The sequence below is a fragment of the Dermacentor andersoni genome, chromosome 6 (genome assembly GCF_023375885.2).
Source record: "Dermacentor andersoni chromosome 6, qqDerAnde1_hic_scaffold, whole genome shotgun sequence".
Lineage (NCBI taxonomy): Eukaryota > Metazoa > Arthropoda > Arachnida > Ixodida > Ixodidae > Dermacentor > Dermacentor andersoni.
In genome coordinates this window covers 16,765,296-16,791,798 of record NC_092819.1, presented here as the reverse complement: position 1 = coordinate 16,791,798, position 26,503 = coordinate 16,765,296, and the positions used below count along the sequence as shown (strand labels likewise).

At 40.5% G+C, this 26,503-nt stretch overlaps 1 protein-coding gene across 1 annotated transcript in view; it reads left to right on the top strand.

The window, feature by feature from the left end:
* Nucleotides 1-26,503, top strand: part of Ocrl (Oculocerebrorenal syndrome of Lowe) — a 79,149-nt gene that overhangs the window by 9,837 nt on the left and 42,809 nt on the right. Inside the window, exons 8-10 of the mRNA XM_050169905.3 lie at nt 11,830-12,035; nt 13,827-14,133; nt 25,741-25,852. Of these exons, the coding sequence (XP_050025862.1) occupies nt 11,830-12,035; nt 13,827-14,133; nt 25,741-25,852 (625 nt within the window). The remainder of the gene's footprint in view (nt 1-11,829; nt 12,036-13,826; nt 14,134-25,740; nt 25,853-26,503) is intronic.

The window sequence follows — 26,503 nt, the reverse complement described above, 5'->3', positions numbered from 1 at the left end:
TTTAATGCAAAAGGAATGTGTTTCAGTTACACTTCGAACATTGGAATGTGTCATTACATTAACGTTACATTTGATATTTTAAAATATAGTGTTGGATAATACTGAGGTGAAAGAAAGTGAGCAATTTAAAACTCACATTGAACTACGTATATTATATAAATTTGAATATCGCCGGCAGCAGATTATCTGGAGATGAAAAGAATACAAAGAAACGCTCCTAGACGAATTTTTTTAGGGAGCACCAGGTATACTCCTGATATGTCCAAGTGCAACTTTGGTGCTTGTCTATTACAAGTGCAACACATATAGCACTTTCCACTTTGGTCTTCAAATGCGCAGTCAGGATACTGCGTTTCAGATGTGCAAATACAGTCAAATCTCGATAATTTGAACTCGAAGGGGCCTGAAAATTTGTTCGACTTAAAGGAAGCTAATTGAATGGAGGACTTACATGCAGTGGCACTTGTGCACTGAGGTAACACATGAGTGGGAAGTTCTGCAAGATTTATTCACACTTATTTACAAGTTACAGACATTTATTAGGCGAGAAGAAAGGGGGTTAACCGAGGGGCCCGATTTTTATTAGTCATATCATGAGAAACCAACAAACACTGACACCGAGGACAACACAGGGGGAAATTACTTGTGCTTAATAAAGGAAGTAAAGAAACGATACATTGATGAAAATTAAAGTGGATGAAAAAACAACTTGCTGCAAGTGGGAACCGAACCCACAACCTTCGCATTTCAATTGGTAGAGCATCGCATGCGAAATGCGAAGGTTGTGGGTTCGGTTCCCACCTGCGGCAAGTTGTTTTTTCACCCGGTTTAATTTCCATTAATGTATCATTTCCTTACTTCATTTATTAAGCACAAGTAATTTTCCGCTGTGTTGTCCTCGGTGTCAGTGTTTGTTGGCTTCTCATGATATGACTAATAAATATCGGGCCCCTCGGTTCACCCCCTTTCTTCTCGTTTATTACATGACGAGGGTCTCGAATCCGGCAACATTGATTCATTCAGGTAGCATGCATGGGTTTATTGACCAGTTGCCTTCACCCAAAAAGATCACGTTCTCGTGACGCCTGCGGCAAAAAGGGCGTTCCACGTCCGCCACCAACGTCTGTGAGTGGTAGTGCTGGCTAACACTCCCAGGGTTCTAATAGGACACATAAATACCCAAGAAAAGTGGATGGGGAAACAGCGCCGCGGTAGCTCAATTGGTAGAGTATCGCACGCGAAATGCGAAGGTTGTGGGTTCGGTTCCCACCTGCGGCAAGTTGTTTTTTCATCCACTTTAATTTCCATAAATGTATCGTTTCTTTACTTCATTTATTAAGCACAAGTAATTTTCCCCTGTGTTATCCTCGGTGTCAGTGTTTGTTGGCTTCTCATGATAAGACAGTTATTAGGCGTGTCAGTGCTCATAGGAAACATATGTCCCGTGACAATTGCCCCTTCGAACTTTTGGTATGCTTCACCGCCTGAAGTTGCTTTATTGTGGCGAAGTTGACTTTCGGGAACCGGTATTATGCAACGCGCCGTGTCTTCCGCGCTCCGAAGACTTGGCAACGATTACTAAGGCGGAGTCGACGCCATTGCTAACAGCGGCGAAGTGCTCCAATGAAAAACACGGCACTGAACAGCAAGAAGCTTGGTAGCGAAAGTAGCTAGGCCTAGCGTTGCCATGGTGTGGCTACGGCTGCCAGTGGATCTGCATTCGAGAGCACCGGCTCGAGGCGGCGTGATAATAAAAATGGCGCTGGTGGTAGCTTCGATTAATGCTGTTTCGGACCTGCGGTCATGGCAAAAAGCCTGGAAAGTTGGACGACGAAGGCTTTTCGCGTCCGAATTCTCAGATGTTCTAGAAGAACGTCTCAAATACATTGACTCTATGGGGTACATGGCGGTGCCGCGACACGAACAGAAGTCACTAACCCGTCATGAACAGAGGTAATCAGTGATGCGTGCCTGCACATGCCTGCGCACAAATTTCGGCCACATTTCTTTTTTTTTTTTTTTTTGTCCTTGCGTGCGACGTTGAGAAGTCTCTCCTAAGCTTTTCCTCTATGGCTGAGTCAGAGGAATGGTAGTCGGAGGCGCCGCCCCGTGATTTTGCGCGCTGCCGACAGCATTGTTGGAGTGCAGTATGTTCGAATTAACCATCGCGAATGTTTGCACGTTCGAATTACTAGGCATTTTCGCCCATTGGAATACACATAGCTTTGACAGAACAGCGTCAGTTCGAATAAACCGAGAGTTCGAATTAAGTGTGTTCGAATTAACGAGATTCGGCTGTAGAAAGTTACTCACATGCACCAACATAATTAAATTTCTTGCACAAAAAACTGCATAGAAAGGAACAATACATAGGTGTTTAAGGCTAGTAGCGCCGCTCAGGACGAGCAAAAAAGGACAGAGGTAGGGGTAATCAAGGGAGCGGAAAACAGGGTGCCATACCAACTCGCCCAAACTGCCACGCTTTTGAAATACATAGGTGTTTAATGAATGCTGTGCAGTATGAATGGAAAAAAAATGTCCAGGATATATATTTGCAACTTAACAAAGTCCCTTGTTTGAACCCAGCAAGAGTTGCATTTCGATGTTGGTGTCAGACAGACAAACCCGTTTTTTTGTCAGCATTTCGTTGGCAATGGCGAAGAGCCATTCCACCGAAATGCTTGAGGGTACTGCTGTGTTGTACTTGGGGAAATGTTGGTCCAGTCGCTCGATGCTCTTCATCTGTGACAGAGGGTAGTCAACTGATACCAGCAGCTACTGCGACAGCTCATCCTGTTCCTCGGCTGGAAGGGTTTGAGGCTCGAACGAGAAGCCTTCAGGTGGCCACATCTGTGCTGGCTGGTTTGGTCACTGCAGCCAGCTTTGTATTGATGGTTGCTTGGTCTCTCGTAGAACTGTCCGGGATGCATGACAGCTTAAACCTTTGGATTGAGCAACTGGCGACAGTGAACTCGTGCTTTCCTTTGAGTTGTTGAAACCTGTAATCCCGAACAATCTTGGTGAGACTGCGTTTGCCAGAGGGCCACAATATGTCGGTCCCTTCAGTGCCACGGAATGTTTACAGAAGGAATGCCATTCCCTCTGCCGTTCCTTCGTAAACCTAATGAGTTATCGTTACAGTTCCACCTACCCTTATTGAAATGGTGGTATTCCTCCAATATTCCCAAAAGGAACTAGCTCCAGGAACGCTGTTCCTTGGAACACCATTCTGTGCAACATTGGTTGTTGGTCCCTCTAAGTTTAACGTGATCAGTTCATTATACCGTATAGGCTCATGTAAGGGCCACACCTGTGTAAGGGCCGCACCCGTGTAAGGGCCGCACCCGTGTAAGGGCCGCACCCGTGTAAGGGCCGCACCCCTAACTTGGCTGCCCAAAATGTGGTAAAAATTTTTCATTGAATAAGCAATGGTGTTCGGGGTCCCGATGCCGGGCACAAGCATCGGCAAATTTTGGTGCGGTGCCTACTTCCACATGATGCTACTGGATGGCGAGATGCGGGGTGTGCACAAGTCACCAGCAGGGCCAGCACCATTTTGACCAAATGGTTTGGTCATGTGTAAGGGCCGCTTCCGTCAAAATTGTAAAAAAAAAAAAGTGCGGGCCTTGCACGAGTTTGTACAGTAATTACTTTTGTAATCGTTTCTCTAGCTCCAAGCCTGGCAAATTGCAATTTTCTTGCCTGCAATGCATCCAAGTTTTCAAACCATACTGTGTTTGTTATGTTGAACACTTATGTTTAAAAAGACCTTGGAATTATGTCACGACAGTTGCATTATATGCCTAGGCAGATACCATTTGCAAGAAAAATCAAAGGAATCCATTCACTTTTCAAACGAATTACATTAATTAACTTCTTAGTTATAAACTTCATGGTGCATGTTTATATTGGAAAGTTGAAGACAGTTGCCATTATAGTGTAGTTCCCTGTTTCTACTAATTGATGCATTTACAGCGCTTTGGAAGAAACAGAAAAAATCATTAAGTAAAAGAGAACAAGTCAGAGAGGGTGCTGGATAATTTTTTCTGTTGCTTCCAAAGTGTTGGAAATGCATCAGTTATGAGAGATCCAATGAGCACAGCTTTCTGCCATAAGCCCTGTTTCTAAATTTCAATATGGCCATGTAGGCCAAAATTACTGCCATCATATTATTTGTTAAAGGGGCTGACAACCGATTTTTAAGGACCCAGTTTCTTATGGTGCAACGAAAAGCTCATCCTCGGAAGTGTTTGTACCTGCAGCGGTTATTTCCAAAAGCATGTTGAACTTTTGTAAGCAGAAACTTTCGATCTGAGCAGTCTATAAAATATAGGAGTCCCAACGCCAGCAACACTGAAAAGTGAGAGCGATGCCGATAGCCTGCTTCGCAAATTGGGAGAGAAGAACAATGAGCAGCTTTTGCATGAGCGGCTTTTGAGTGCAACTTTCGTTAACCATCTGCATTTTGACCTTTTCAGCCACTGCTGAAAATAAAAAGCTGCTGCAATAAGTTGGTGCATCTGTGACTGTTGCAAATCCTATTGCTAGCAAAAGTGCTAGTGGTAATGTGGTGCCATCTTTTGTCCATGGGTGTAAGTTGGCACCATGACCTCAGTAATTGGGCTGCAGCGCTATGGCGCCACTTTTCGACTCGTATAACAATAGAACATTTAGCTGTGCATTATAAGTTACAGAAAAACTATAATAGAAAAAATGTATCGCAATTTAATATTTAAAAAATGTCAAGGAGTCGCGTACACTAATAGAAGGTCACGTAGTAGGCCATTTGTTGTCATGCTTTTGCCCCATGGGGGTGCCAAAAGCAATTTTTGTGTCTTGTTGTGAATAATTAAAAATATAAACCCGTGTTTCATGAGGAAAACAGTGCTCATTTCAGTCAATACGAGACACAATCTTTCCATCAGCAGGGCTATCTCGATTCATGTTATTCTTGATATAACGCTTGCTTTGAATGTTGAACAAATTGTATGTGATTTTACTAGACAACAAGCACTTCTGGACCTTTTTTTTTGTCAGTGAATCTTTTCCTAAATGTACTATTGCTGTGGAGCCAGCTATTTCAGACCATAAATTGTTGTTTTTCACCTGGTCGTGTCCCAGGGATGCCAGATACAGTCAGTCTAGTGCGACAAATCATAGAGATTTTGAACGAAGTGATGATACCTCAATTATTGATTATTTAGAGAAAACACTAGTTATTGATGCTCATTCTGGGAATGTTCATGACCTATGGTGTCATCTTAAACAAGTAGTGTCATTCTGTACTAAAAACTTTGTACCTATGAGGAGGGCTACTAAAAATCGCTAGAATCCGTGGGTTAGTCATGTAATCATCCACATTAAACATAAACTGAAACGATTGAGAAAGAAACAAAATATGTATAAGAAGACCCTCGTGGAACTGAGGAATAAATTGACAATTAAGGTGCAACAAGCAAAGCATAATTACTTCACTTTTTCACTTCCAGAATTTCTTAGAACTGATCCATAAAAATTTTGGCATTACCTCGGAAAGACAAGTGAGTCTAATAAAAATATTTAAGTAAATGATCACCTTGTCGAGAACATAGCTGATATAGCTCACGCATTTAATGTATATTTTCGTAGTGTTTTTTCCCCTGATGACAACTACAACATACACAAGGAACTTTCGAAGACAGATGTACCAGTAATAACAAGCGAAGGGGTTCTATCTATGCTACGTAAATTGAACGAGAAAAAAAGGCGCGGGTAAGGATGGCATCCCTACTGCGTTCTTGAAACGCTTTGCAGCGCAGATTGCAGACTACTTGGCAAATATTTTTCAGCTTTCTTTAACCACTAGTGAGCTTCCTGATGACTGGAAGATGGCACGCAATGTGCCGATTTTTAAGAAAGGCAACAAGCTTAACATAACAAATTATAGGCATGTGTCGATTATATCTACTTGTTCGAAACTTATGGAACACGTCAAAGCTGGATATATAAGGTCTTTCTTGTCTAATAATAAAGTTTATTCTCCTTATCAACACGGATTTACCAAGGGAAGATCTACTACGACTCAGTTACTCACCACTGCACATGACTTTATAATGACATTGGACCACTCGGGGCAAATAGATATATTCTTTATAGACTTTATTGACAAGGTGTCGCATAAGAAACTAATACATAAGCTGAAATTAACTGGCCTTCCCTGCTACTTAGTGAAATGGGTTGAAGCATACTTGCATAGCAGAAAACAATTTGTTTTAGTGGATGAGTGTGCGTCTAATATGCTCCCTGTTTCTTCTGGTATGCCTCAGGGCAGTGTACTTGGACCCTTGCTTTTCTTAGTTTATGTGAATGATCTCATTGGATTTTTGTCTGATACAGTGTGTATAAAACTTTTTGCTGATGACTGTACTATATTACAAGGAGATATTGTGGGAGAGTGATCACGTTGTATTGCAGGACCAATTGTTCTAGATTGAGCAGTGGTGTCAGTTTCAGTTTATTCGTCATTCAAAAAACAATAAGTAAACAACAAATAGTATGCAGACGAGGGTCCCAAAGTCAATGACTGCAACGGGACCCTCGGTTCCAAAAAGAGAAAAAAAAGATGTGTACAAAACGTGGGTTAAAGCAGCAAATATAAAAAAGTACAAGGAAAACAAATGAATGTGCATAATGCAATACATTAGTAAGAGAAAACAAACAAAAAAGTACATATATCAACAGGCATAATTATACAGAGAATGTGTTATACATGAAACTATTTACAATAAGAAATAAAGCATCTTAACTCATGTTTGAATACATTCAAAGATGACGTTAGTTTAAGTGAATGGGGTAGGTCATTCCATATTTTTAAAGCTCAAAACGAGGATGCCATTTTCCCATAGTTTGTGTTACATTTAGGTAATAAAAAGTTGTAATTATGCGCAAACCTAGTGTGGTTGGTATTAGGGAGTAATTTGTAGTCCACAAATTCGTAAGGAAGCTGTTTGTTAAGTAATTTAAAAAAGAAAACACTTAGATGATACTTAAACAAGCCAGATACAGGTAGTATAAAGTTTGCCTGGAGTAGCGGGAGAGCATTTGAGTACAAGGAACTGTTGGTGATTATGCGAATAGCCTGGTTCTGTATGTGTTGAATAGACGAGAGGTGGCAGTTATACGTATTTCCCCAGGGAGCAATACCATAGGTGATATGACTGTGAATGAACGCAAAGTATAAAGATAATAATCCGTGTTCTGAAAAGAATGCACGTGATTTTATGAGAGCTCTTATGCCGAAAGCTGTTTTCTGTTTAACAAATGCAATATGATTAGTAAATTTCAAGTGAGAATCTAATTTTATGCCAAGGAACAAAACACAGTCCGCTGCAGGAATAAGGTGACTGTCGAGAGTTACTCGGGGGAAAAACGGCATGATCTTCTGCTTTGTTTTAAATAACATGAACTGAGTTTTGAGAGGGTTTAAAATTAAATGATTTAAATGACATCATTCAACAACTTTTGCTAGTTCATTGTTCAGTTTAAGGAGTAAGGTTGCTAAAGAATTATCAGACATGGAAATAGTGGTATCATCAGCATATAAAATGGCATTAGAAAGGTCAAGAACATCGGGTAAGTTGTTAATATAAATGCAAAACTACAAGGGTCCCAGTATTGAGCCTTGTGGTACCCCTTAATTAACAACTTTCGACTCGGAATAAGCGTCCCCTACGCAGATTGTTTGCTCACGGTCATGTAAGTAATCTTTAAGAAAAGTTAAAGCTGTACCTGTTATACCTAAAGATTCTAGTTTGGCAAATAAAATGGTATGATTCACAGTGTCAAAAGCTTTAGTAAAATCTAAAAATACTGAGCCAACAAATTTACCACTGTCAATAGAACACCTTATGTAATCGGTTAAGGTAATAAGAGCTAAGTTCGTCGAACTGCCAGGACGGAAACCGAATTGGCAAGATTTCAACAACTTAAACTTTGTTAGGTAACTGTTTACACGTTTCAGAAATAATTTCTCGATAAGTTTACTAATGGAGGACAAAATAGAGATTGGGCAATAATTAGACACAAGAGATTTTTCACCTTTTTTAAATACAGGGATTACTTTTGCCTTCTTAAGCGAACTTGGAAAGGTACCGCATTTAAAAATTACATTAATTATGCTGCTTAGTGTTTCCGCAATGCAAGGGGCAACAAGTTTTAAGTGATAGGCAGAGACATTATTTAGACCTGGGCAAGTGTTTTTTAGATTTAATATAGCAGAACAGACCTCATCGGCTGTGACGGGAAAACGAAAGAATGTATGATTGCAACGGTTACATGGATAGGAAGAGGCTATCGGGCTATTGCTGTACACTTCATGGAAGTAATCACTGAATGAGTTAGCTATGCGAGACGATGCAGTGCAAGTGTTATGTTTTAAGTTATTTTATCAATGGTTCTACTAGCCTAGGGTGCATACAATAAGTCGTTGAAAAGTTGCCATTGTTTCTTAGGATTATTTTTAGCTTCGCAGAATTCTTTCTCGTAATAAAGCCGCTTTGATTTTTTCAGTAGGTTGTTCAACATGGCACTGTATTTTTTATAGCGATGTGCTAGATTCACATTGAACGGCTGTTTTTTAGTCTTCCTGTAAAGATTATCTTTTTTACGCATGCTCGTTAACAAGCCTTTTGTTATCCAGGGATTACGTGGAAATGTAAACTTTTTTTTGCACTTGACAGTTGTAGTGCTAGCGCACGCAGCTTTCAAAAATAATGAGCAGAATTTTTCGAGTGTCTCTTCAGGATCACATAGATTACCAATTGATGACCAGTTGGTACTATTTATTGTATTAACAAACTTATCCCGGTCGAAGCTGGATGTAAAGTAACTAGTGTCATAGTAAGGTTTTTCTGTAACAAAGGTAACGAAAATGGGAAGATGATCTGTGATAGACATGTCAATGACACCGGCACTTGGAGATGGTGTGATATTGCTTAAGGCGTGATCAAGAAGAGTATTAGTTCCAGAAGCGGAAAATCTAGTAGGAGAAGTAATTAAAGACTCAAGCCCGAATCCAACAAAACAATTGCTATATGATATTACTGAGCTATTATCAGTATCCAGTAAATTGATGTTAATGTCACCAACTATTAAAATCTGTTTTTTTTTCAGCTGAAACTTTATGAAGAATTGTGGAAAGGTTGTACAAGAAATCAGGAATAGATGAAGATGGGGAGCGATAAATGCAACCAATGATTAGACCATTGCGATTTCTAGAAGGCGACAGGTTAGTTTCGATCCACACCGATTCACATTTAGATACATTTAAACATAGGTCAAGCCTACGTTCGTACTTGATTTTCGATGATATGAAGATAGCCGAACCGCCATGCCGATCCGAACTGCGGTGACAGTATTCGGAATGGAACGACCGAAAACCATATAAATTACCATCAGGAGAGTCAAGCCAAGTTTCGGAAATGCACAAAAATGAAAAGGAATTACCAAGTGAATCAATAAAGGCAGTAATGCTATCTTGGTTTTTGCATAAACTTCGTGCATTGATGTGTAGTAATGAGTAGTTAGAACCAGCGAGCAACGATTTTGTTTCTGCTGTTGAGAGCAATGCCATAGAGGAAATGTTGTCAAGAACAGATTATGAAAATGACAAATGTTGCGAGTTGATATCTACGTGAAGATGCGCAGATCTGACTCGGCACTTATTCTGAAGACCCTGCTGTCATCAGTCTTGCGTGCCTTGATATGGCAATTCTCGGTCCAAAGGTAATGCCATTTCATTTCTTTTTTGAGGGCCAGCGCTTTGCTGAATAGTCGTTTGTTGTCAATGGTCAGGTGTTCATTGACGTAAATAGCGCTATCCTTGCTTCCTTTCAGGCCTATCAGAGACGTACGCAAACATGCTTTTCGAGCTTTCCGAAGGAATTCGTTTTTCTTGTCACGCGAACAAAAACGGGCGATGATGCTTTTTTCTTGGGATATGGAAATTAACGTGCAAGAAATAGTCTTATTAACAGTTACACGTAAATTACAGCCTAGTTCTTATTCCTATACTTTTTGTAACCAAGAAATAGCAAAGGTTACAAGCTATAAATATTTAGACGTTACACTTACTTCTAAATTATCCTGGTCAGGTCACATTTACGATATATATGCATCAGCATTCAAGAAGTTCTGTTTCCTAAGAAGGAAATTAAACAAAGCTGCAGCAAAGTTAAAGTTACTAGCGTACAATACTTACATAAGGTCGAAATTAGAATATGCTTCCATAATTTGGGATCCTGAAACTAAGCAGGATATATATAAACTTGAGATGTTGCAAAGAAATGCAATCAGATTCATTTTTGGTAAATATAGAAGGTGCGACACCCCTCCTAAACTTATGCAAAAACACGGGATTACAACATTACAGGTGCATTGAAAATATGCTCGGATAGTGTTCTTGCATGACGTGTTGAAAGGTAAATTTGACATGTCCATACCTGTCATATGTAAAACCCTTAGACACCAGAAAGACTCGACACAATCATGACCATGCACTGAAACCGATATTTGCTAAAATCAATGCATTTAAACACAGTTTCTTTCCCCAGACAATTTCTGACTGGAACGCTCTTCCTAAAACCATTTTTGAGAAGGCTGATTTTCAAACGGCACTGAAAAAATTGTTGTTTTAGTTTTCTTTTTTGCTTGTTACCAAGTACGTATTATATGTGTAGTGATGTAATCCTGTTTGATTGCTAATGGCGTTATTCATTTGTAATACCGACTTATACTAATTATGTTTTGATTTCCCATTCCTGCTTGGGCCTGTCATGGCCTGCAGTATTGTGAAATAAATAAATAAATAAATAAATACATAAAATGTTCTGAACGGTATTATGTCCCTTTAAGGAGAGACATGGCTTCCAGGAAAAATATTTTTGGTATTGACTCTCGACACATGAAATTTTCAGCAAATATTCAACCTTGTGTGCCGATTACAAACATGCAATTGGCTTTTATTCTGAATCAATCCAAATAATAAAGGTAAATATTTTTGTGTGTTATAAATTTTTGAGGTGAGTTTTTGAAGATGTGTGGCAGCAAGAAAACTAGAATCAAGCATGTATGTTTATGAATGTTCAAAAAGTGCAGATTTGCATTTTAATGTTTGTGTCTGTATATTCAACAATGTTATGAAATTCTAAAGTTGGACCAGTGCAGTTGTGAATATTTGTTGGTGATTTCTAAGATTTCAAGATGTGGCTGTATCCTAAAACTCTATATCATAGTGATTCTGCACTCTCTGACTCTAGCCATTCATGCAAAAATAAATAAATAAATAAAGGGACTAGAGAGAGTAGTGAAGAGACAGTGCTGCTCTCAAAATTTGCGACTTCCAGAAATTATTTGTTAAAAATGCAGATAACATTCTTAAAGAAGTGCAAGACCGTACATTTCACACTACCAAACCTGGTAGCTTTCTTCTGAAGAAACATTGAAGGCTCATTTTATGGCAGGAAAGCAAGCTGGAAAGAGTTGCTTTCAAACGAGACCATGATAGCTTGGATCTGGTGAGCGTTCTTCGAATGGCCAACAGCACAAAATGGATCACTTTCATTGCTTTAATGGGCAAAACTTAGCATTTCATAAATTTAATGCAGTACTTTTTTGTCAACGACACATTTTTGAGTTAGTTTTTTGCCTGCAGGTGCGCCATGATATGTAGATTATAAAGATAATAGAAATTACCTATGTGCTCCTTAAGTTGATCTCATAACATACACGACCAGTAAATACCTGTGTGTAGCATGTTAGTGACACATAAATGCATTGTCTTGCACAATGGAGATTCTTCCTGGGCACATGGAATGTCAACGGCCAGGCATGTGGCAGCGTGACTCTGCGTGATTGGCTGTCAGCAGCCGATTCCGAGCCTCCGCAGCTCTATGCCGTGGGCTTCCAGGAGCTTGACCTTAGCAAAGAAGCTCTGCTGTTTACCGACAGCCCCCGTGAAGAAGAGTGGCTCAGGGCTGTTGCCCTTGGTCTCCACTCAGGTAAGCTTGTTTCCTCAAAGCTCTATCATTGGAAAGCCCAGCCAGTTTTCGTAAGTGCTTAGTTGGCTTAAGGCTACAGTCTCATGATGGGAATACTTGGGCCCTGTGTTGAAAGCTTAACAGATTAAGTTAAACACGGACACATCTCTGCCTTTGAGGAAAGCCTCCATGTTCCTTCTGAATTCAAATTTAAATGAGATCATTGATTGACAGGTTTCACGTCTGTAATGCTCCCATGGTAGTTGAGCTGTTTCATTACGATGTCATGGCTGCATGTGATACATGAAAATGCAACCATTTGTGTCTATAGCCGTAGTTGTGGCTATGATACTTTGCCGTGAAGCAAATTTATGATAGTGGCAGCCATACTTCAATGGGCAGTGGCATGCAGAAGCATACTTATGCAAAGTCAATGAACCCAAGTGGTCACAACTCATCAAGAACATAATGCAAAGAAGGGGTAAGGCATGCAGACATGGACACAAGAGAAGTTGACAACACATGGCGTTTGTGTTGTCCATTTCTCTTCGCTTATGTCCGTGTCTGCAAGCCTTACCCCTTCTTTGCATTATGAATCCTTACCAACTAGCTCAGCTTTCTCTTGTTCTAATCACCAAGAACACTCCACAGTGCTACTCCTCATAGTCAAGTCTTGCTTAGCAGCAGAACCATAGTAACCACATTGTTATTATCATTAGTCATGGCACATGCACTGAGCCTGTCTGGGAACTGGTTGGTATATCTGTAATAAATGTAGTTAAGGTCTGATAGCTGCATTCCACCCTGTCCAAAGTGCCTCAGTAACTTCACAATCAATACTGAAAACAGCAAAAAAATACATAGAGAGCAAGAAGATTCATATTTTGGCTGTTTTCCGTGTGGATTCTAACCAACTAGCCTAGGGGGGTACTCTGAAGAGTCCACCTAGTGGTCTGTCCATTTCAACCGCCGCTGATTGACTGGGGCCGCTCGTCTCCTCCTCGCTCGCACAACTCCATCCAGTCAGCAGCAGCCGAAATGGACAGTCCACTAGGGGGACTCTTGCAGTATACCCCTCCAGGTCAACGCCTTAATACCTTTTAAGAATATTGAAATGACATTTTCGAGTTGTGATTTGCTTGCAGCAAGTGAAGGTCCAAATCCTATAAACCGCACAAATAATACTGGTAGGTTTGAGGGCATGCTTAATAATTTAGTATAAAATTGCTCCTGCTGGTCTAGGTAGTTCATATCTATCGAAAATTTTAATGAGCACGAAGTGAAGACAAAGGCCGAGGTATAAACACAAAGAAAAGGCATGCCTAGCCTACATGATGCCTATTGCTACACGACGTCAGTACATGTTGCTGTGTCATCATGCCACAAGGTTGATAAGGCCAGGTCTAGCATTCTTTTATCAAACTAAAATGCCTTAAATAAGGGTTTTCTAACTTTTATACTTGCCAAGTGTAGTTCCTTTGCATGTGAGAAGCATGTAGTAAAATTTCTACATCTTCACAAACTAGTTAGTACTTGTTTAAATATTGTTGCGATACAGCAGACACTTAAGAGATCTGCTGAGCAAGAGACCGGTGCAAGGGAAGACGAAGATGGGCACCTGAGCTTGGCAGGAGCAGGTTTCCATCTTTGTACCTGGTAGCGCTGCTCTTGTAAATAAATCATAATTAGTTGCTTTTGTCTGTGTCTCTCCACATGTAACACTATGTTAAAATTAATCACCCAGTCAGTTGCCACACTTGATTATGATGATGCTGGGTGAGACTGGGTGCCTTTCTATACCCCTTGATGCAGGGTGTCGGTACCGGCTGGTGAAGTTGGTGCGTCTGGTGGGCATGATGCTGGTGCTGTTTGTGGAGGAGCGGCTGGCATCCCATGTGCAGGAGGTGGAGGCCCATTGGGTCGGCACAGGCATCCTTGGCAAGATGGGCAACAAGGGCGCTGTGGCCGTCCGCCTGCGGCTGCATGCCTCAACCCTGTGCTTCGTCTGTTGCCACCTGGCTGCCCACCAGGACGAGTGCCAGCGTCGCAACCAGGACTACCAGGATGTCTGCGCACGCCTCTCCTTTGGCCCCACTGACAGGGTGCTCTCGGACCACGAGTGAGTCATATCGTGTGAATACATTTTGAAAAAGCCCCAAAAAGCTGAAATAGGCTACAGTAGGACTGAAAGCAGTTCTATAGTTTGTAATGGTTCATTACCGTGACCGTTCTGCCAAAAGCCGAAGATATGGACTGGGAATGCACCACAGTTTGTTTCTTCTGCCTTTGGTTTGTCTTTCAACGTGCTGATTATAATCAATGTTGAAGATTTTGAACGATATACCATATAGACTCGTACAAGGGCCACACTTTTCTTTCACAATTTTGACGAGGTGCAGCCCTTACACAGTAATTAACCTTTTGCTCAATATAGTGCCAGCTGCGCCGGCGACTTGTGCACACTCCGAATCCCTGGATGTACCACAGCATCAGAGGTCAACGCGCAGCTCTAGCCATCGAGTTGTGACCCGCGCGAGTATGCAGCGCGTGCATGCACGGCATCGGAGCATTAAACGCAATTGCTTCTCCGTTGGAAATCTCTTTTTCCAAATTTTGGACTGTCATGTTGGGGGTGCGGTCTTTATACGAGTCTATACGGTACTTGCCTTAACTTGCCTATGAAGACGCTATGCACCATCAGCAGGTCTTTTATAACTTTCCTTTTTCTAAGTATCTAAGACCTAAGTATTGTTTATTTGCAGTAAGTAGTTTTAGCAAGAAAGTCTTACTATTAATCTTTTACCTACCAGTGCAATTACCGAAAAAGAAGTCCGGAATACCTCAAGCGTCTGTTATGGGCCTTCTTTTGGTTTTGCTCTTCATAAATGACATTGCTGATAACATCCCTGTTAAAATTTGACATTTCACAGACGACTGCATACTATATCAGAAAATTTCTTGCAAATGAGATCAGACCTTATTAAATGATGCATTGATCAAAATAGAGGAGTGGTGCGCCACATGTCAGATGTCTCTGCATATTCGAAAGACTGTAGCGATGACAGTAAACCAGGGAAGGCGGAGGGACACCGCTAAGGTTGACATACAGTCTAGCCAGCCAATCTTTGAGTGTTGTACTTAAGTATAAGCATTTAGGAGTAATGATGTCAGGCCTCCAGTGGAATGTACATGTAATGTATGTAGAAAAAAAAAAAGCATTCTGAGAATTTGACTACCTAAGACAATCATTGGATCATTCGATGTATGAGATGAAACTTTTGGTGCATATAGTTTTTATTTGACCAGTATTAGAATATACAGCATCTGTACAGGACCATCAGACAGATACTAACATAGCGAAATTACAGAGCATACAAAGGAAGTCGGTATGATTTATTTTCAACTCATACAGTTGACAGATATCACCATCTGCACTTTTGCGAACTGCCCAGCTCGATATATAAAAATGCGGCAGTATCATGAGAGGCTAAAGCTTCTCTACCTGTTATATCATAATGTGTTACAAATTGGACATTCTAACTACTCGTTACACTTGACATTCTTACCATCCTGAAAAAGTCGCCGAGTACGCATGTAAAACAAATATACCTTGAAAAGTTCATTCTTTGCTTGTACAATTTCCAATTGGAATGTTTTAACTGCAGATGTAGTCACATGTCCAACATTAGATTCATTCTCAGGAGCAATTACAAAGATTGAACTGTGATTTTCCATTCTGCTATCATTTTTGAATATTGCACCCTGTAAATTTTAGTAGTATTGCGTAGGTCAAGGTGCTTCCCGATGTTCTTGCGTTACTTTTTTTGATCATTCCTGTGTATTACATAACCTTGTGTTGTTCATTTCTATACTTTTAATTTAGTTACCTAATTGAATGTATTTTTTACACTGGTTAGCATACTTCCAAATGTATTTGCATTACTTGTGTTGTTTATTTCTATATTCACCATGTGCATTCTTCATCGTGTGCTTTGACTCTCTTTTATTGGATATGTTTTTGTTGGGTTTGCACACACATGGAGCAGTATCAGTATAACGTAAAGCTATTCTAATCTTTCTTTATTCCAAATCGGCCATTAGCCCTCCGTGATAAGTCAAAATGGGCCGGGCTCCGCCTATATGGGTGTGACGCCCATCCATGTGGGCTGGACTCGAACCTTCGGACCTATCAGGGAGGGCTAATGACAGGGTAATAGCATCAGCAATCTTGAAGATACAGTAAAAGCAGCGGAAGAATTCTATACTGACCTGTACAGTACCCAGAGGAGTCAAGATACCCCAATTAGAAACAGTAATGAACAGCATACAGAAACTCCTCCTATAACTAGCGATGAGGTCAGAAGAGCCTTGCAAGACATGAAATGAGGAAGAGCAGCAGAAGATGGAATAATAGTCGATTTAATCAAATATGAAGGAGACATAATGCTTGAAAAACTGGCGGCTCTTTATACGAAGTGTCTATCGACTGCAAAGGTCCCAGAAAACTGGAAGAATGCAAACATTATACAGTGGAACCGAATATATCGAGCTCGAAGGGTATTGCGAAATAGTTCAATATATCAATAATTCGATATATAAAATTAAAAATTTGATACGAAATTCTTCAGGGGGATTTTACAGCTGTTTGTTATACACAATAATTTGTTATATCAAGGTTCGACACACCTGGGTTCGACTGTACTAATCCACATAAAGGGAGACATTAAAGAATTGAATTGAAAACAGAAGAATTGAGAAATCTGCAGAGTATAATAAGCCTCTCTATATGGCTTTCATAGATTACGAAAAGGCATTTGGTTCAGTAGAGATACTCACAGTCATAGCGGCATTATGTAATCAAAGAGTAGAGAACGCTTACGTAAATACCTTGGAAAATATCTACAGAGGTTCTACAGCTACCTTAATTCTACACAAGAAAAGCTGGAACATACCTATAAAGAAAGGGGTCAGACAGGGAGACACAATCTCTCCAATACTGTTCACTGCATGCTTGGAAGAAGTATTCAAGCTATTACACTGGGAAGGCTTAGGAGTAAAGATCAACGGCGACTATCTCAGCTACCTTCGGTTTGCCAATGACATTGTTCTATTCAGCAACAATGCAGACAAGTTACAACAAATTATTGAGGACTTTAACCAAGAGAGTGTAAGAGTGGGGTTGAAGGTTAATATGCAGAAGGCAAAGATAATGATAAATAGCCGGGCAAAGGAACAAGACTTCAGGATCGCCAGTCGGCCTCTAGAGTCTGTGAAGGAGTACGTTTACCTTGGTCAAATCATCACGATCCTGAGGAGGAAATTCACAGAAGAATAAAAATGGGTTGGATAGCATACGGCAGACATTGCCAGCTCCTCACTTGAAGCTTACCATTATCATTGAAAAGGAAGGTGTACAATCAGTGCATTTTACCAGTGCTGACATATGGGGCAGACTTGGAGACCAAGACTTGGAGACTGACAAAGAAGCTTGAGAACAAGTTAAGGACCGTGCAAAGAGCGATGGAACAAAGATTGTTAAGCATAACATTAACAGACCGAAAGAAAGCGGTTTGGATCAGAGAGCAAACGGGTATAGACAATATTCTAATTGACATCAAGAGAGAAAAATGGAGCTGGGCAGGTCATTTATTGTGCCAGTTAGATAACCGTTGGACCATTAGGGTTACAGAATGGGTACCAAGAGAAGAGAAACGTAGTCGAGGAAGGCAGAATAGGTGGAACCATGAAATTAGGAAATTCGTGGGTGCTAGTTTGAATTGGTTGGCGCAGGACAGGGGTAATTGGAGATCACAGGGAGCGGCCTTCGTCCTGCAGTGGACATAAAACAGGTTGCTGCTGATGATCATGAATGGCCAATTTGAAATAAAAACAGAGTGGAATAGTGTTACATTATAAGGCTTATGTTCTTCGTTACGTAAATCCTTCTTTCTTTTGTTGCATAGTGTATGTTACATTGATGAAGAATTTTGTACTGAATACCCACACCAGGCTAAGGCCTGAAATATAGGCTGGCAGTACTTAATAAATAAACATACAAGAACACTCTATTTTTTTTCCTAATAATATTTTTGTAATGTATTCAGGTATATAATTAGCACTAAAGTATTTTATAGTGAAGGAAACTTTTTTTTTTAAGGGGGCAGTTGTGTGCCTTCACTGAAAGGTTTTTCTTCCAGATGTAAAGCCCCTTCGATAAGTTACATTGAAAATAGGTTCTCCTCCAACCAAAAACACAGCAGTGAAGTAAAATGATAGAATTTGAAACGTGAATTCTGTATTTTTCTTTTTTACAAGTGCACCAACATCAGTTTTCAAATATTAAAATGTGGCTATGTGATGGCTCACTGCTTCTTCTGAATAAGAACGACTGAGAAGCATCTTGTGTTCAGTGGCCATTATTTTGCTCACACTTGCCATTCTTTTGCTTGCACTTGCCATAACACTGCCCACTGCCAAGTGACAGCAATGTCATTTTTACTGTGCTGGGTCCATATTTGCATGTGTTGGTTGGACATGCCAGCATGAACTCTGTTGCTCCAGTAAAGCATCGTGCTGGATGTTAAGGCATGCACATATTAATGTAGTCTGCAAAGCGATCAGTCACGAATGCTGCCTCTGGTTACCAAGTGTCTGTGTGCTAGCATTCATGGTATAAATTACCGGCCATGTGCCCATTTTTGCACAGATAACTCACCTGATGCAACAAAATTAACGCAGCTTGTATTTTTTCGAATGAAAAATATTTCTTTAAATTCACAAGCTGTGCTTGTCCATATTTAAGGAACACATGAGAGAACTGAAGTCCCAAACTATGAAGCCACACAAATTTTGTTATATAGTGATTGGGCTTGGAGTAAAATTTAAGAAAGCAGCTGAAAAGACACAGTGTGCCACTAGTTGGGGTTTATCTCATAGCCTTCACATGTTGTGTGGAGTGCTGCAATAATTGAGCTATGGAGATGGCTTTCCCTCCTGCTCTCTGCTTATTCAAGTATGTACAGTCAAACCTCGTCATAACGAAATGGGGTATTATGAAATAACTGGTGTAACAAAGTAATGTATATAACAAATTAATTCTGGTTCCCCCATCAACTTCATTGTAACACAGTTTTACCGTATGTGTATGAATATCCATGTATCCTGGCCTTGGCAATGGACATTTGAAATAGCAAGATAAATAGTTAGGCTGTTTTAGTACATTGTTTCAGTCATTTGCGTAAACAAAAGGAAAACAGCTATGGAAGCACTATGTGCATGTCCTCAGGGAGAGCTTTTTTAGTGAAGATTTCTGCATCACTGATGTGCAGCCAGCAGCAAAGTCTCCGATACCATTCTAATTGCCAAAAATTAAGTCTTTTGTTACCACTAAAAATGTACTGATTTTTGGTGCTTTTATATTGTAGCATTTTATGTCAGGACATAAGTAGTCACAATGTATACTGCAATAGATAAAATTATAGCCTGAGCACTGGCGTTTTGAATGGATGTATCGTAGTAATAATTGCTCAGCCAGTTTTCGAGAATTTTTAAGTGAAATTTCAAAGAAGCACTTCGAGGAACACAAGTGAAAGTAATAATTCACTATTTTTAGTACAGGTCCTGAGAGCAAAAAAAAAATCTGGAATATACAAAATATGTACCTTGTTCCTAGCTCCCAGCTTTTGTAAGTCAATTCATGCAAAAAATTATTATGGAGAGTTGTTGGCATCATTATTAGAGCCATAGTGATGCCCATGCTATGTGGGAAAGCAGTAGCTTTGTAAAACTTAAAATGGTTAAGTTCCTATTACACAGGGAGCATTTGTATTTACTCATTGCAGCAGGCATCTGGTTTGCTTTTTACTGCATTCTTTAGGTTTGCAAAGCTATGGTTGTCAGGTCAAGGAGCACGCAGGAGCCTCCTCATACTTGATTATTGCATTTGGTGAGCTTTTCTATGCAAGCAAAGTGGTCTAGTGTGCATTCAACTGGCACTGGAGCCTCCACATGCTTTGTTCACTTCCTGTACAGTACTGTACAGTAATGTGGAGTGTAGCACAAAGTCGTACTTTAATGAATAAGGGCTCTTACACTTTTGGTGTTCAAAATTTAAGAGATGAGTTAGCTAGTCAAGCTTCGATCGAAGGTTGGTCTGAAATCGACTGTGTACGCTTGTGTGAGTGAAAACCCCGCATTACGGCAAGGATTGCTTGTAATAATTTGTTCATGCGCTGTCGATGCACTGATGGATAAAAGCAACCCATGGTGGGGAAAATAAACTTGCATTTGGTATTAGTCTAACAGAGTTATCAAAATAACACACACTCGTGAGCATCTGCCATTGTTTGAGACATTGTTAAAGCAGCCGATACTTCAAACTGTAAAATAGACAACCCTGGTGAAGATTATATGCCTTCACTGCTGCTGTCATTTAAAAATGATGTTGCCAAGTCGACCAAAGCACAAATTTTGCGTCTTTTTATTGAATATGTACAAGGAGCAGTAGAGGCTAGTTTCGACGATACCTCGACTCGAAGTTTTATTTTTCCAGACTCCCCAGTCTGCCAGAAACTGCGAAATCTGACAAATAGACGAAGTTCATTAGTAATTTCAGACTGTGCATCATGTTGCTAGGTGAAGAATTCCAACAGAAATATTTACCAATGCGTAGAAAAACTGTTGATCAAGTTTATCTATATTTATAGGCACACTAACGAAAGAGTTAAAGCACTTTTGAAGCATTGACAGATTTTTCACTATGCCTACAGAATCAAAATAAGTAACTGATTTACAAAGCAGTGACGAAACGTTAGAGAGTTCTAGCTTCTCTGTAAACATATAACCATTTACAGAATACTACTGGGTTACTGGAGCCATGGACAGCAGTAGCAGCGCTGGTAGGGACATCTTGTGCTGCTTTGTCAACTACAACGCATTAGAATTTTTTTTTTTTACATGAGTATGCTATCGAAAAGAAATAAAAGGAAAACCTAGCTTTATGCTAACCATTATGTTGCTGCCCACCTTTTACGCCAGCAGCATGGTTGGCAATAATAGCTGTGTACTCTCTCTAGTATTTATTAGAGGTGGGTCAATATTCGAAGTTTTGAATACGAATCAAATATCAGACACTAACTATTCATATTTGTATATCAAAATGAACTATCAGGTATTTTTGCATATCAAAATTGATCAAGTATTTCACAACTGACTGTTAAAGTCCGGTAACTCTTCTCCATCTGTTAAACAAAGTATCGTCTGCTAAACAAAGTCTGTAATTTAGTGTAATTTAGTTTGTCATGTAGCATGCAGTTTTATCTATTATGCTACAAGCAGTGATGTTTTCCTCAGGATATGCCTTTTTACATATTGCTATGACTTCAGCAGCTTTTTATTTTCTTTTTTCACAACCTCCGAATATTTTTTTCTTCAGCAACCATTTATCTAGCCTTTTTGAGAAGCTGGTCATGCAGTAGCCATTCATTATTGGAAAGCTAATTAAATATTGAGAGGCTATTTGTGCCGTTCTTTTATTGACAACTAGTTATCGTGTGTTTAAAACTAACCCTAATTGTTGGGGATAGTTGTCTGTCCTTTTTCACTAGTCAGCACGTGTGTGGTACCTAATTATACCAAAATAAATATTACATCTATATATGCGTGTGTTGTGTTTGGACTTGACTATTCAATATTCAGCACTTACTACTCATATTTGATGTATATTCGAAAAATTTTGTATTTGCCAGCCTCCAGTTTTTATTTATGTATTCAATCAGATATACTATTAACCCCCACAATAAAGGTTGTGACAGAGTGGTACAATGTAACAAACAGAACTACATGAGAATGAGAAAATATCTAAGTCACACTTATGGCAGAAAACATAACAATGTAAGGGTACATAATGTTCAGCAAGAAAAAAAATACGCTTGACATAAAAAATATGCATTGCAAGTACCTCATAGCTCTAGGGGACCTTGGAATTTCTCCAACTAATTTTGTTACATTATATCAACGTCAAGTTCATGCCACCTGGTAACTGTTAGAGGAAGAAAAAGAGTATTTAAAAGTATTTTAGTAATCAAGCTAATGTAAATGGGCATCAACGCTAAGTAGCATATACATGAGAAAATTTAGCATAATTAATTGTTTGACCGTTCAGTAGACCTTCACTACCTTGAACATTAAATTCGAATGACACACTTCATTTTTTCTGAAAGCTGCTTCAAGTTAGCTTTCACCAGTACAAAAGAACAGGCTGTTGGGCTAATTGGTATGGCATCATGTACACCAGCACAAACCTCACATTATTGTTGTAACACATTTGTTAGTTAGCGCTGTGTCCCATCTTTTCTGTCTATGTCCATGTGTAGTTTGCCCTAAGTGTACATTTTGCCACTAGTTGAGAAATCGAGGCTTTTCCACAGCTATTGAAAATGAGCCTTATTGCCTTATTTTCTACTTTAATTTGTTTGCATTAATCCTAAACAATGTTGCTTAATAAAGAATTGGTAAAATAAATATTTTATGTACAAGAAGTTTGTTATGACTTGACACATCACATAAAGAATGTTTCAGGAAATAACATTTAAATATTGCTTTATTGAACATGTGACAATATGCTAATCCCATCTGAGATCATGACAAATACGGATTATGAGGTGGTACTTAAAATCACTAACACATATTCACTTGTTCAGGAAATGATAAAGGTTCTTTCTTATCAGTAAATTAATTGATCACTTAATCTGATTAAGTATGTTGCTGATCATTGACAGAATGTTTTTGATGCAATTTTCAGCATACGATCTGCCAAGACTTCTATATTGTCAACGATATTATCAATATAAAGCAGGAACAATAACGGTTAAACACTACGTCATTAAATTTTGCTACCAATGCAGCTGCTCATGGGAACATCCCAATTAACCAGTATCCTGTAAACTGCAATACACTACGGGCAGGCCAAAATTCTCTCTTGCTAATTTGTTCTCCACAAAGTGAGATGAGACCAATCTATATTCCAGTAATACGAGTCACTTTACATTGCAATCCACCTTTTGTGACACATTGTGGCACCATCATCTTGTGGCCACGAGAAACGATTTGGCAGGCGCCGCTGCGCGCCGCAGCAGCCCCCCCACACGACACTAGCGACCAAACAAGCAGTGTGTGAAACAAGACCGAAACAATGTGTACGCACCGTCATATTTTGTCATCGTTAATTAGCCATTGAGCCTGCTGGCAAATGCTTTGTACCCAGACGCATGTACAAAAATGCTTGACTCGAATAGGGCATGAGGTGTAGTTCTTAGGGCGAATATAACGTTTCACCACTGCATGTCTTGCTTTGTGGTGTGCCATAGTGCTAGGCATACATACATACACAGGCAGTGGGGAGGCCGACAGAATGCCAAGTTGCATACGTTATTTACCCACATAAAGTGTGTGCTCATCTACAAAAATGCAAAAAAAAAAAAAGGTCAAAATGACCAAAATCGGTGAAATCGGTGTTTGTGGGGCACCTGTCTTCCTCTTGGAACGCGCCGTGGTGCGGACATAGCGGTCGACTGCGTCCTTCATTTTTTTTTTATCTGGTATGTGTACTCAAACAGCGTCGGTATTGTCACATAGCAGTGACGGCACAGAACACAGTAGCGATACTGTCAATGACGAAGCTAACTTTTGTTGGCCGAACCTGTGCCCACAAAAACAGGCTACACTTAAAGCACAACAATAGCGGCTAACACTATCGGCGATCGTCGAAATCTGATCAGCGGATCAAGCGCGTCAGCTTTTATACATGAGCCATCGAACGTTCGAGAGTAATCGTTGGTGCCCATGCGTTTTCTAGAAAGTTCTACACCATTCACATTGCGTATACATGCAAAGATTACACAAGGTTCGGCGACAACAGACAGCAGATAGAACGATCCATAACATTCGAGAAACTTCCGACACATGCGAGCGCGTCCTGCACTGAGCGATAACATTTGTTTGACGGTGAAAAGCGGTCACCCAAAAAAGATAAACAAGTACACGTTTCAGTATGAAGTCCTGATGTCTGGGCAACAGCGAAGGCGCCCCTGAAATGTTTCAGTTACACAAGACGTGCCACTCGACCCCAGAAGATACCACACAGGAAACTGAGCCTTAGTGCATACCGTACTACATCCTGATTTGCTAAACAAACATAAAAGCCTTCTGCAAGTGAATATTACTTTACTTGGTGCCGACAAGAATGACGAAACGACAACTAGCACAGATTGCTAACTAGCACTATCAACTACTTCCACAGTGCATGCTGTTTTCCACGTCAGCCCGGCAGTGCAGGTGAGCTTGGCTCCAACAGATAACTACGCCGACATCACGAACATTCGCTGAGCGTTTACAAAGCTGCAAGTGTGCATGGTGTGAAGTTGCGAAATGATGGCGTTCTAGCGACGGACGCACAAAGACGATAGAAAAAAAAACACCTTTGTTTCACTCAACCAGGTCGCGTGAGCTCGGAGATCGTTTGTTTCGCTAGCTCAACCATACATTTGCATCCTCATCGAGAATATTCGTACGAGTCAGTCATGACAAAAACAGAGAGGTAAACTGCATATACCGATACATACCTGTCACAAAGTGCAGCCATAATCCAGGCTTCACGGCGCTGTCGATCACGTTTTACCGACAGAAATCGGAAAATTCGCATTGCCCTGCTGTGATGGTCATGAAAAGTGCAGCCGTAAATGAGACACGACATTGGCATCGCGCAAAATTTTGATGGCAGTAATGTTAGAAAGGCATTCCGTGTGCGCGGCAGCGAGAATGGCAAGGCTGACAAGTGAGTGAAAGAACTTCATTGGAGTTATGGCGAGGACGTGAACTCGTCACGCATCTGGCTAGTCCCACTTCGGGACTGGCAGGTCTAGCTCACCGGCCCGGTAACAGGCACACCAGACAGCCAGAATTTGCTTGTCTAGAGCGGGGCCATGCAGACGCGAGTCCCACTCCTCCTTGCTGAACTTGGGGTACCTTGACCCGCACTCCCGGAGCATGTGTGCTAGAGTGGAGGTCTGCCCGCTGGACGAGCAGGCGTCGTCGCGATATACGTCGGGGTAAACAGTGTAGAACGGTAAGACGCGGATATGTGCTGGTCTGTAAGAGTCGAAGAGAAACGGCTGGCACTCATTCCACTGACAAGTGCAGTGCCTGCCGCGGCCGTACTCCACTCACTCGGAGGAGAGAGTCGAGTCCAGTCGTGTGCCTGCCAAATTGCTTCTGTGCTCAGCCGCTAGGGCACTGCGCATGCGCAGTTCGGCATTGCAAAAGGCGGATTGAGCTCGATTAGGATAAAAATTTTTCGCCACAATTGGCGCTCTTCCATTGCTTTTGCAAAGGAGCCAATTGCCATCAAACAATTCAAGCCCAATTGGGCTTCATTGGGATCAAAAGTGCCCCGTGTGACTGCGGTATAAAAGCTGTTATTACCATTTAGATTTTGTGATTGCAGGTAGCAAAGGTGAGTTTAGATCAAAACAGTTGCCTTTGGCGCCCAGTGTATTAATGCTAGTTACATGAGCCATGCAAATTCTAAAGAAAGGTTACACACTTTGCATCGACTATTTGATAGTGAACTCTGGGGGCTTTTGCAACTGTAATATTAGAACTCTATGAGAGGGCAGCAACCTCTTGACTTGTTATTGTTTGCTCATAGTGAACATCATGGTATGCACAGGCAGATCTTCTGGCTCGGGGACCTTAACTACCGGTTAGCAGACCTTGAGCATGACCGAGTGAAGACCATGGTAGAGCAAGGCCTTCTGGAGAAACTTTTGGAACACGACCAGGTGCGCAAGCATCATTATTTGTTTGTAGAGATTTCTATGTGTGTAAAGTGCTGTTAAGAAATGTAAGAAAATGGGCATATGTAAAAAACAGACTGCTATACAATGGCAATTTCCCGAAAATTTCTTAGCATTACCTACTTGTAGTCCAGTAATCTTGGTATACAGCTTGTCTAAAGAGTGCTGCCTTTGCTATCTATTTTGCAGACATTTAACTCAATGTAACTTCATGTCGTTTGAATTTGGCCACTTGGAAAGTGGCAGGAGCCAGTGGCTGGAAGTAAATTGGTTTGCAATGTTTTGCAGTTGGGGGTCATTGCATTATTATTGGCTGGTCATTTGTAACCTCTCCTGTATGCGATGTCGTGGACTGTGCAAGGCAACCATCTTAGGCATTTATTGTGTTCACGGAACAGTATCATGTTTTGAGATTGTTGCGAGTGTAATTGACTTATTGTGAGAAAGCCAGCTGCAAATCCTTCAAGAAATCACAGGTTATCATCTTGGCTGTGCATTATACATCATTGCATTCAGGTTGATACTCTGTGGTACTGCATATGGCACAAACAAGTCACTGAGTATAATCAATCATTGAGTGCCAATAATGTTACCAACCGAGCACCATTATTAATGTCTCCTGGTTGCTACAGTGCG